The sequence below is a fragment of the Montipora capricornis genome, chromosome 6, assembly GCF_036669925.1.
Source record: "Montipora capricornis isolate CH-2021 chromosome 6, ASM3666992v2, whole genome shotgun sequence".
In the NCBI taxonomy this organism is placed as follows: Eukaryota; Metazoa; Cnidaria; class Anthozoa; order Scleractinia; family Acroporidae; genus Montipora; species Montipora capricornis.
The window spans coordinates 60529359-60541858 of record NC_090888.1 but is presented as its reverse complement, the minus strand read 5'-3'; the positions used below and the strand labels follow the sequence as shown (position 1 = coordinate 60541858).

Genomic DNA, 12500 nt, shown 5'->3' with positions numbered 1-12500 from the left:
CAGTACTCTTTTGCATGTCATGATTAAATCAGGGCGTGTCCTCTTGCCTATCTTTCACGGGGCAACAGCAGAGTTCAGCAGCACATGAAATTATATTAGTTTTCTTTTTGCCGCATCGTCCCAGTTGTAAACAGACACCTCCCTTAGAGTTACAGAATCCTGTTTAGTAACCAGCTTATTTATCTTCAAACTAATTGCGGAAATCTTCTTCATCTCTAGATGTTTTGGGAAAGGGTGAATTCTCTTGTGACCAATTGTATTTCCTGCTTCAGGGAGCGAAACCCATCTTGTTTTGGTTTTAATCTTCAATTCATATTCCATTACTAACTGACCAACATTAGCGACATCTTCCATCAGTATTACAGAACCATTCAGTCCTCTAAATGGCTTAAAATTCCATTTCTTTTCCTTTCCAACACTCATTTCTTGTTTGAAATGTTTAGTAACTGGATCTTTGTACAGCAATTTAATGGCATCTCCTAGTTCTTCGTAGGCAGTGAGATCTATTTCGGGCACTTTCCCGCGGGTGTCGGGATTAATGTTAAGGAGCAACGTACAGCCGTGTCCCACGCTTGTAAGATATTCCTGAAGAAGTCTTTGTACGCTCTTAACAGCGTACTCGGTATCAGGCTCCCAAAACCAAAAGTGTTCACGTATAACTGTATCGCAGTTAGCAGGACAGAACAGCTCACCCCAAGGGTTTCCCTGAATCACGTCTCCTGAAAGGAAATATAAGGCGTGACAGTGTGACACTGCTTAATTTCGGTATTTTTATACATTCAGCCGTCACTTCTGTGTTTAATCTATCTTAATTTCCTTCCCGATACCTCTTTTCAGAGCAGTATATTAACGATCAGAAAAATGCTTTGTTGATCAGTGGCTTAGCGATGCCGTTACATCACTTGTGAACCAGTTAAAACAAAACTGATTCGAAACAATGTCAATGTAATAACATCTCTGCATCCACAGGGATTCATTCCTTCAAAGATAATAATTTCGTAATAACCCATTTCCGATTTTATGTCTGCCTCCTCTTCAAAGCGAGTCTTAGTTCTACTTTACATATGAATGAAAACTAATTTTAACAAGAAAAACACTTGCACTTAGACTCGCTTTGAACAGGAGGCAGACATGAAATCAGAAATGGCCTATTACCAAAAGGTACAGAGGTTTTTACAGTTAAACACGCTTTGAAAACGAGGTTAGATCACACTTATCCAAGCTTAGCGCATTTAATACTTTATGTTATAGATATGTGTACGTCATTGGCGATTGGCCACAAACCCAAAAAGGCAACTTAACCACTTTGATTATCCTTACTTACCGTAGTTAGTCTTCATGGAGCATTTTTCTTTGGGTACCGCGTACCAGTGTGGCAAGGGTGCCAAAGCATTCTCGTTACCAACCCACCGCAAGCCTTGATTACCAGCAAAGGTCGGGCATTCGTCGCACAATGAGTTCGCTGCCAACTCCCGTATGATTGGCCCAACATTGGGGCTCTCCCCTGGAACAATGCCAGCGTCAAACCAGATGTAAAAAGGATCTTTGTAGGGAGAGTCTTTGCCAAACAATTCGCGCATTTGTTCTTCCACGAGCTTTTGATATTTGTCCTGAGTTGTTCTATGTCCAGTTGTATAGTTATCTACTCCTATGTACCAGTTATTGTGCACGCTATAGAACACTCCGAATTCCAAGTTGTACTTTCGACTGGACCTCATGAAATCTAACAGTACGTCACCGTTTCCCTTTCTCCATTTAGTGTGCTTGACGGAGTAGTTGTAGTTGGTTTCGCTGGGCCACATTAGGAAACCGCTGAAGTGATCAATGGTAAAAATTATATATTTAGCGCCAAAGCTTTTAGCCGCTTGTACCCATTGGTCGGTTGACAGCTCCGTTGGGTTGAAGGTATCAGCGGGTGCTACTTGACCTAAAATGAGTTGTAGAAGGTGAAATACTGGTTAAGGACGGTGCCTACTTATTCAAAGATATTTTTTCCCCCGCCTATGATTATGCAGGAAATGTAGATTGTAACAAGTGTCATTGAAATCCAAAAAGAAAATTGGGAGTAACCATCCATTTTCCAAAGATAATTCATAAATAATATTTGTAAAAAGCCCTAAAATACAAAGCAATGTATGGCGTTCTTTCTCAAATTGAAGCTTAATTATCTCTCAAAAATGCATGGCTACCCCCAGTTTTCTTTTTGGATACCACGAGTACTTACTAAGATCTACTTTTTGCGGTTAGTTTTAAACTGCGCAAATATATGTCTGTATTAGTAAGCATTATCGATGGGAAACCCGAGTATCTCGAGATGCGCAGAACGTTCGCGCAATAACAATAGTAGGCACCGTCCTTAATTGATAACAAGAGAATGAGGTAAAAGAACAGATCCCCCATACATGGACCTCTTGCAATCTAATTTTAGCTACGCAGCTATTTTTAGAGAGGCATCTGATTGGCCAGTTGTAATGATGTAATGATATTTTAGATATGCGTGGCTTGTGGAACGAAAACTTTAAATAGCTTTGCGAAACTAAAAATAGAATTTAAAAGACTATGATGGGGATCCGTTCTCTTTCCTCATCCTCTCTTGTTAGAGCGATTTTCATATGACCTTGAAAAATAAACGAGAACACAGAACTTAAGAAAATGTAAAACATTTAATTGGCTTATCGAACAAAAACAAAGGAGCGCGAATTTTCATTGGTTTAGTGAACGTGGATGCAAACAATGTCATCTCTCCATGGAACTTTTTGTAAAGCGATCGGCATTTCTCTTTGACGTCATTTGAAATGCAGTAATGTGATTGGGCAATCGAACTATTCACTGCCCATATTAGGAGTTTCCTAGGCGGGAATAAGAATAAGGAGAAGCTTTATTTTAATCTTGTCAAACATTGGTGCGTGAAACAAATCATCGAACACTCTTTTACGGTCATACGAAAGTCGCTCTAATGACTGAACGAGCGTATGTCATATCGTCGTCACCAGCTTCATCTTCGTGTTTTGTCTCGTGACACAAGTTGCAAGAAAAAAATGTCGAGTGTAACAGGGCCTTTACTTTGTAAAGACAGTCAACTAACGACAGTTCCTTGGTGACCTAATTTCCTTCCTGGCGATTTCCGCAATCATTGTGTCGGATTCCAGTTTTTTCACTATGACACAGGTTCGACAATTCCATGGTGATCTAATTTCCTTCCTGGCGATTTCCGCAATCATTGAATCAGATTCCAGTTTTTTCACTATGACACAGGTTCGACACTTCCTGTACCTTATCTAAAACTAAACTTCCCTGGTTTTTTTTTAATAATTGCGCGATTCAACCACCACTCAAATCCACAGCCTTACCTGCCTTCATGCTGCGATCATATGTTTGCATATTAAAGTGAACAATTGCTCCAACCTCATAATCCAGCCATTTAGCCTGGGTTTCCGTGGGCTTGGGGATGTCAAAAGCATCTGCTCCTCTCTTTACGCCAGAATGGCTCAGCACGGTTAAAAAATAAACACGTAGAAGGTTCAACATGTCGAGGTCCCCAACGAAAGAAATCGAGTTATAACGGTCCCGAAAATAAGACGCTACATCTATACAAAGACGACGAACATATATTATTAGACTGAGACTCTTTTATGGCAGTAAATAAACATGTATTTCCCTAAGGAAATGGAAGCTACCTGCTTAACAAACAATCATGACATAAGGCAGGTGCATGCTCTCTATTTCTATTGGGCTCGTCAAGTGGTCACGGTATGAAACAAGAACAAAGGAAATACAGTAAAAACGCGTGTGTAAGAACCTAGTGGTTTAAAAACCTGCTGGCAGAAATTTTAGCCAAGCAAATCTAAGCAGGAACCTTATCTAAAACTAAACTTCCCTGGTTTTTTTTTAATAATTGCGCGATTAATCTGAGGCGGTAGAAAATTAAGTGTAATTATTAAGCGGCGTAAAAAGTGTCAACCAAACTTTCTAGGAGCAAAACTGATATGGAAAGTGAGGATCTTTGGATGAATTGTAATTACCTCAAAAGGAACTCAAAGAAAGCTGCATTTATAACTCTATGATTAACTTACACCAACCGGATGTCATCAGTCTCATGAGGCTGTGAGACGAAACTCGATCCATCCATCCCCACGTACTCGATCTTTCCCTATCGATACTTTCGAGATTTACCGTAAAGATAGATCGTTATCAATATCGGAAGGCGGCCGGCGTGGAGGAATCTCTATTTGACACTAATAGGTGTGAAATTATTTGAGCATCAATACAATTGCCAGACTAAAAAAAAAATATCGCTTCATTTGCTGGATGACTCTCTTAGCAAGTTGCTCTCTGCAGCGTATCTTTGGAGGTGATTTTAATTGCAGTTGGATTGACTGGTCATGTGATCATCAATATGGCCACCCTCTCAATGCCTGCCCTCTTAGAAGCCTCTGAAAAATATGGTCTATCTCAGCATATATGATCACTCAACAACTAGGCCATCCTCAGGCCGCCTGTTAGACCTGGTTTTTGCGTCCCATCTCCAACAATCATCCAGGCGTGCCATCTTGTGCCCGCGTATTAGTGATCATGATACTGTTTTATTTGAAGTTAATGTGTCTCCTAAGTGTCCGCGAAACCACCGCAGATAATTCTGCAGTGTCACAAAGCTGACTTTGATGGCCTAAGATCTCATCTATCCTCGTTTGCCACTACGCATCTCGATTCTGACCCAGTTAACAGGTCCGTCGATGAGAACTGGAATATTATTGCTGAGGGTATAAAAGAGGCAGTGGACAATTACATTCCACATAAGATGTCTAAAGCAAAACGCCACCTCCTTTGGGTCAGACCCTGCCATCAGGTGCATGATGAATAAGCGTGACCATGCTAAAAAGAGGGCTAAACGTACTGGCAAGCCCAAACACAGAAAAGCCTATAATCAGCTCCGTAACGCTACTCTCAAAGACATTCGTGACACGCACGAGAATTAATGGGTGGTCTTCAGCTAGCAGACTCTGGCAATACCATTGGCGGGGATGTCAAAAGGGCGTAGTCATATCTTAAACTCCTCCGTGCTGAATCGAGTTTGTGTGTCCGATCGCGTCAAAGCTGAAGTCCTGCGTCAACAGTATGAAAGTGTCTTTGCACGTGAGGACTTACGTGTTATTTGGCCCGTTGCAGGCTCGAATCCTGCCCAGTGACACGTTTCTCGAAAGACCCGAAACTTAACGTGCCATTTTCGGGTGTCACAATTTCTTCTGTATCTCAAGAACGGAGAGGATTTAAGTCGTCAAACTTCAATGTCAGTTTGCTTTTTGTTACCTTGAAGACATGTTCAAAGATCGGCTTTCCAAAACAAGGGGTTGGCAGTTCCACAAATGGCTTTTCGGGCCTGAAAAGTTTACGGGACTTCCGAGAAACGGGCCCCAGGACTCTGGTTTTTTAGTTGCCCATTTGCACGTTGCCTAGAAACGTTGATAGATTCTAAAACCTTAGGGGTTGGACACCATCACAGTTCAGCAGAAACTTAACCAGTTGCGAAGAAAAGTTGGTGCTCTGACTTCGCTGTAGTGAAATCCAGTCCCTGCAAATCGTGCAAATTCTGCGGAAAACTGCCACAAGTGTTTGCTGTCAGCCCCCTTTAACGGTCCACATCATTGATTAACCAACGATCAACCGGAAAATGATTGAAATTGCCAGGAAGTTGCAGTCGGGTTAAAAGAAGAAGACTTGTAGCTGTGATCATGCGCTTTTCGCTATATTTTCGAGCGCCCTTCATTCTCGAACCCAGAGTTCGCTTTTCTTTTGGTCAGCACCAAGAACACGGACTCTGGCCAAAATCTGGTCACTTCCAAGGCAGGAAGTCCGCAAATCACGGACATCCGGGCTCGTCTACGCACGCTCAGAAATTTGAAACAACAGTGGTTGTCAACGGTTGCAAAAATGGACCTTCACTACGACTGCGCATTAATTGGAAGTGGCCAAAGTCCGTGTTCTTGGTGCTGACCAAAAGAAAAGCGGACTCAGGGGACGAGATTGAGCGCCCTTCTAAGCGAAAAAATAACGCCAAATCGAAGGTTGGAATAAGAATGAACGAACCTCAAGCGTAGTTGGGAACGGGTAAGTGGGGACCTTTAAACCGACGGACGAGGACGGCTACGAGTACTTACGAGTACGAGTTTGCCGTACTGAGCATGCGCATAAGGTTTGGAGGCCGCCATTTTTCGAAGTGCGCATGCTCAGAACGGAAAACTCGTAAATGAATAGTTCCTTTCCCATTTTTGACATCCCATTGACTTGATGTCTTTCAAAAAACTAAATAATTTGCACATTTCCTAAAAAACGATATCACCATTTCTTTCGTTGCACGCTGAAGAACAGACATACGGAGATTGTCCAAACCAGGTGAAACCGCTTTGCTGGTCAAAGAGACGATTGCCGGGCGCGTAAAGGATTGTCGTACAGATCGTGCGCTTGTGAACAGCAGCTCTTTTGCTTATGAGCAAAAGAAGGGTCGCAAGTGGAAAATTAAATAAAAATAAAAAGTGGAACCTTTGGACTGTACCTTCGTGATTTCTTGTAATTTCTCTGTTCCTTAATTCGACCAGGCTCCACCTCATGGCAATCATGCTAGTTATTTGAGAAAGATCCGCAACACATCTCAAAGTTTTACTTTATTTCTGATTTTCAATTCATCCTCCTTGATCATTCCCACATTACATCGTAACACTAGCTATATCTTTAAATTTGATATCAATTTACAATGGCAACTTAAGCAATATCGATAAAAGGTCACAGTGACGGACCAAAGTTCTTTAATATTACAGATTTTCATCCTATAAACATACTACAAAACTTTTTCTCCACTTTATATAATTCTCTCGCAATGACGTTTGAATGGAAACAAATCAACTCAACACTCACAAGCGTTTAAAAGGTAATTTAAAAAAAAAAAAAAAACAGGTAAAACATAATATGTTGGTGAATAGTAATAAAACTGTCGCAAATGAACACGTTTTGTTTGACCAACAAAAAACAAAAAACATCAAGATTCACTTAATCAGTTTAGTGCTTGGAGCATGTCAATTAGGATGGAGTTTGAAGGTAGAACTCCTAGCTCAATTATTTTTTATCAATTAAGTTTCGAAGCACTACGATGAAGGCGACTTCAACTTTTCCAACCGGAGTTCCAGAGCCGCTCGTCTTTCCATTATCTACAAGGTAAAAGAGGCAAATATGTCAATTGAGTGCTTCACAAAATAATTTTCCCATTAAAAAGACGTTTTAAAACGTTTACCATGGGGAGCCGATTATTAAAACAAGTTAAAACTCAAGCCGCGGTTTACAGTAAATATTTTACCTCCTCAACATTCTGGCCGAGAGTTACTTCAAGTCGCGACGAGACTTGAAGGGAAGTCGTTTAAAGTATTTTCGCCCGCTTTATCCTTCCGCAAAACGGCGAAAGGCTTTGCAATACCTATACCCTAGGGTTCAGTCTGTAAAGGAGCCTGTAGTTCTTAAAGCCATTTCATCAAGTACAACTGTGAAATCAGGCTTTAAGCTGATAAATCTTTGAATCGACTCCTCCATTTTAACGGAACAAGAGAAAACTGGTTGAAACCTGTCAGAACGAGGATTAGGATCACGCAATGCGAATGACGCGCGTAATCTGGCCGCACTTCATGTTGTTACCACAGAATGAGCGTTATTTCTAGAGTGTGACATTGATGGGCTTGTGACGAGTAACGGGAGAGCACTTTTGCAAATCAAGAGAAGAACCTGAACGAGACAAGACCGTATACAGTCCTCACTAAAGTGAATGATTTTGTAGAAAGCCGCTTGTCACCCTTGACGTGTATAGTAAAAATTAATTTTGCTTTAAAGGCTTACCGATTTAAGTTCCTCCTGAAGTTCATTGTTAACCTTTGAAAGTGAAGCATTCTTTTCTTTTAAATCTTGTATTCTAGAGTTTAATTTATCTTCCTTGGTTAAAGGTCTAAAAGGAACAGAAAAGACAAACAAGCAACTAGTTGCACCATAATTTCTTTTGGTTTCCTATCTTGAAACAATTAGATTGTTAAAAAAACTGACAGATAATAATGTAGTTGGAAAAAGAGAAAAATATTTCAAGATCAAGATCCTCGAGTTTCCCGCGTTTTTCCGTTTTTGCGACGCAATATGACGCGTGACAATTTTAACTTCAACAGTATTGTCGCGTGACAAATGTAAAGAAATCTTTGACTGCCTTTTCGCAAAATAAGTGATTTTTAGGCTTCGCCAGGAAACGAAACTTACAAAACTTCTGTCATTTGTCTTAAACTCTAAAGTTGTGGGTAACACCCCTGTATTTCCCAAAATAAGGTCAATTGCTTTCCTTTAAAACAAATCCACCGCAGTAATTTCGTTTAGCTAACCTTACAACAACTTTTGGCGGTTCTGTGTTGAGTTTTCTCTCATGTTTTTCTCCGTCTTTATCAAGTCTTCTTCCTTGTTTCAGAGTCGGAGGACTTGGGGGTTTCTGAAATTTAAGGTGAATTAAGGTTTTGTGATAGTACGTGTGTTGACAGAAACCTACCGCCCAGAAGTGTCGATGCTTCCCATTTGGCCTTGGCTCATCAGTTTACTGTATTATCTAAATTTCGAATACAAGTCCCGCCAAATATATAATGGCCAATCAGATTAGGTCTGACGACAACAACGCCTCTGATTGGTCTGCAGACGTACATACATACATACATACTTTATTTAACGAAGACAAAAAGGCAGACTTAGATATTCGCTAGTTTCCAGGTGTCTCACGATAAAAAATTAAGTAATGTACAGTACTATAAAAACTTATTTAGATCAAACTTAGAGTTTAAAAATTGAAATTTAAACTTTAAAATTTGGAGAATATTAAAATATCCGACGAACTAAACGTGACAAATTATAAGTCAACGGGGATTAAACATTTCGAACCTGCCATGAAACTTTTTCGAACCTTCCGTGAAACTAATATCTCGAGGTAGTGTGTTCCAGTGCTTTGATGCAGCATAACGCCACGACATAAGTCCGTATCTGGTAGAGTTTACTTTACGTATAGCAAGATTAAATTTTCCACAAAGGTTGTACGCTGTACTCTTCTCAGTTATAAGATTATTGAAGCTGGATGGGTTCTAAAAATAGATGACACAGTAAACTGATGAGCCGCATTTTAACGCAGTGCGAGAATTCTGGGTTAGGGATTTCTTACGGTCCGCTAAATTTCCAGGACGATTCAAGGATCTAATGTTGGCCAGGGCTCCTTGATTTTTTTCTTATTCAATTTATTGCGCGTCGAACAAAGACAAAACACAGATCGTTAAGCACAGTAAGGCCCTGAAAGTCGGTTGGTAGCGCGCTTAATTAAGCAAGCCCAACGGCGACAGCTACGAAATGGTCATCTGAAGAGAAACTTCGTGTTTATTTTTACAATTATTCTGAGTCCTTCGACAAGGAAGGTGTTACAATTTCCTGGTGAGAAATGTGAATGAGGATTTTAAAAGAACACCGACAAACAACGATGCCGTTGAGGACTTTTTCGTGACAAATCATTCACATTGGCCTATCGTACGTATCACGCCTTACATTGTGAGTCCTCGACTTTACGCTCCTAGAAAGAGGTATATTTATAACTAATTTTTATTCCACATCAGAAGCAAATTAAAAATCAGTTGGATATTTTGTGATATTTTGTGATTTTTATCATCCGGATATTTTGTTATTTTGACACTTACCAACTTAGGAACTGGTCTGGGAAGAGCCTCTTGATTGTGAATTGGTCTGGCAAGTGTCGTGGTAACTGATAAGAGAAATATACGAATCAGAGGCATGCACCGGCATTTGGCACAACAGTCTCGCGGGCGCAGAAAACCTGGTTGTGGTCATTGTTATTTAAGGCTTTTCTAACCACTGGGCTGCACTGCCGCCCATTCAATTGAATAGCGCACTAAGAAAAATAGCTTGACTGCACATGCGCGATAATTGCTGTTTCTTTGATGCAAGCAGTTACAGAAATGTCGGTAAAATTAAACTCACCTTCATTGGAGGTTTTCGGAAGTGGTTGTGACCAGGCAACATCCTAAAATAAAGAAACCAGTAAATGTCGCGTTATCTTTTTTTCACGATCTTTCCGTAAATCAATACGCCACCTTGCAATATTGACTTGCTGTTTGGCTTCATGAATGAATACGAGGCTAAAGCTGACCATGCTTTAACGAAAACGTGGCCGCGTTTCTTTAAAAAAATTATGCCGCAGAACCGATTTACACGAGAAAAGGGCGTAAATATTCCCCACCGTAACATCTACCGACGCCATGCTGCATGATAAGCATGCGAAAGAGCGGTTCGCGTGAGTCGAAGAACACACGCGAGAACGAGCTTCGTGAATCCACTCCTACTCGCGCATGCAATCGCCTGGAAGCTTGCACACGCAGGTATTCGCTTACCTGAGTGTCATCCAGAGAAAAAGACCTCCTATGAAGCTTGGGTTGAGGCACATCTTTTTTCTCTTCGTCATCATTAACTGTTTCTTGTGCCTCTACGAAACTTTCAAATCTGCTGAAGTCTGCAAAGTTCTCCTGTTTTTGCACTTTGTCACTCTCCGTGTCCACAGCTTCACAGCTGCTGGAATTTTCACTTTTGTCGCCCGAGGAGGTCTGATCAATCTTCCCTGGACGTACACTTTCACTAGTCTGAAAAAAAAAATCAAACGGTGAGTACCTTTTGTAGATTTGATTGGCTCAAAAATCTCGCGCCACATTCTCGGCCTACGCTGGCCCACAACTGCTCACGGCGAAAATAAATTGCTCGCGGCAACTGAGAAATTCCTCAAGGAAAAAAATAAAAATAAATTGCTAGCAGCAAAATAAAACTGCGAGACATCGTGATGTCTTGGGTAGAGTATACAGGTGAAAGGCATTATGCAAAATGTGAAAAAAAAAATAAACGAGGAATTTTCAAGAAAACTAAAGTTATGACAGTTACTGAGATTCTGTTCAAATACCGGCAGCGTTGCCATAGCAACAACAGTACGCGAGCAACATCAAACCTCCGTTTTTATGGACCATCATTAAGTCTGCTAAACTACGTTCAAACTGATCTCATACCTTTGCCGCACTAGGAGCAAAACTGGTCTTCATAAGGTAAAAACTACCCGCAACTGCTGCAACCCTACTCAGGCTTTTTATGAGCATTTTATTTCGCCGTGTGAAATTTCTTGTTGCTCTGAAGAATTTCCTTTTGCCTTGAGCAATTCAGTTCTTTTGTGTCAATTTCTCCATTGACACAACGACTCTTTTTCAGTTGTCACTGAAAGAAGGCTAAAATAGCCTAATACTGCACGTTTCACTTTTGTCATTTAAATACCTGGCTTGAATAGCTTGAAGAGGATGATGGTGGTGTACCTAAGAAAACAATAAAAATGCGATTTTAGAGCAGTTTAACTCTCACTGTTCGCAACTACATGATGTCAATTAAACTAATCCGAATACGTGATAATTTCTTACGATGTAGCGCACAGTATTAGTTCAGTTTTATAAGGGTCCTCTGGTTTGAAGCCTAAATGTGCCATTGTATTGTTTCTTTCGATGAAAAACTTTCGTTAGTCGAGGTAATAGATTTGCATGCGCATGCGCTAGGTTCCACACCCTCTCCGACAAATAACTGGATTTGTCTTCAGGAGCTTTGTAACTGTCCCGCCACATTTTTTTATTATTAATAATTATAAATCAGGGCTCGAAATTAACGCTCTCAAAATGCAGGCGTTCTTTACTGCTTGCGAACTGGATTGACAGCAACGCGCACTGCCACTACACAGAAAGACACACATTTACATTTTTACAAGGGCAAGTGTAAAAGAAATACGCTGCGTTATGATAGCATTTCACCCTGATGGGAGAGCAGTTTGGCTATCAGTTGCTTTGGATAATCTTTGTTCTTTTCCACTTTCCATTACTGTAAAACTCGGCTTATTTGCATATGAAGCCAATTCTATGTACCTCGATTTTCCTTGCTCTTTGTAGCAAAGAGTTTGTTTAAATCCAGAGAGGATGACCTTGAGTGCCCTTTCTTGTTTCTAGGGGGTGGAGGAGGGGGTTCTCTGCGTCCCTCCGAAGACAAGGAGCTCTGACTTTCATCATCCCTAGGCGTTCTTGGTGAATTTACTTCACTTTGATTACTACTCTTTACATCTCCAGTCGACCTTGGCCTCTCCCCACTTCTCCTGCTTGCACGGAAAACCACCACCTTTTCAGAGTCTTCCTTTGCGGAGTCTTTTTCCTCTTCCTCCGCTACTTCAAGAGGGGTAGGTGAGGGGGTTTTCCTGTTGTCAGGGGAGAGGGGTGATGTAGGCGTTTCCTCCTCAGGGGACGATGGAGGGGTAGAAAGTGCATCAGAAGACAATGCATCTGTTTGGTCAGGTGTTGCTTGATAAATAAACTTGGTTTTGCCAGTGGGTGTCCATCCATCACGGGTTTGTTTCCCCGAGGGTGGTGGTA

The 12500-nt window shown here is 40.9% G+C and overlaps 2 protein-coding genes across 4 annotated transcripts in view; both read right to left on the bottom strand.

The window, feature by feature from the left end:
- The window catches only part of LOC138052718 (uncharacterized), a 3933-nt gene extending 266 nt beyond the window's left edge, over positions 1–3667 (bottom strand). The window contains exons 1-3 of the mRNA XM_068899274.1: positions 3351–3667; positions 1325–1927; positions 1–719 (exon numbers count right to left, since the gene is read on the bottom strand). The exon at positions 1–719 is cut by the window's left edge and continues 266 nt beyond it. Of these exons, the coding sequence (XP_068755375.1) occupies positions 91–719; positions 1325–1927; positions 3351–3528 (1410 nt within the window). The 5' untranslated portion in view covers positions 3529–3667 and the 3' untranslated portion in view covers positions 1–90. The remainder of the gene's footprint in view (positions 720–1324; positions 1928–3350) is intronic.
- Positions 3668–6640: 2973 nt separating this feature from the next.
- LOC138052716 (ralBP1-associated Eps domain-containing protein 1-like) overlaps positions 6641–12500 on the bottom strand; it is a 35550-nt gene continuing 29690 nt past the window's right edge. For all 3 annotated transcript variants that reach the window (XM_068899271.1, XM_068899272.1, XM_068899273.1), the window contains 8 exons: positions 12003–12500; positions 11371–11408; positions 10452–10697; positions 10042–10084; positions 9741–9805; positions 8400–8503; positions 7876–7981; positions 6641–7199 (listed from right to left, as the gene is read on the bottom strand). The exon at positions 12003–12500 is cut by the window's right edge and continues 304 nt beyond it. In XM_068899271.1, the coding sequence (XP_068755372.1) occupies positions 7137–7199; positions 7876–7981; positions 8400–8503; positions 9741–9805; positions 10042–10084; positions 10452–10697; positions 11371–11408; positions 12003–12500 (1163 nt within the window). In that variant the 3' untranslated portion in view covers positions 6641–7136. The remainder of the gene's footprint in view (positions 7200–7875; positions 7982–8399; positions 8504–9740; positions 9806–10041; positions 10085–10451; positions 10698–11370; positions 11409–12002) is intronic.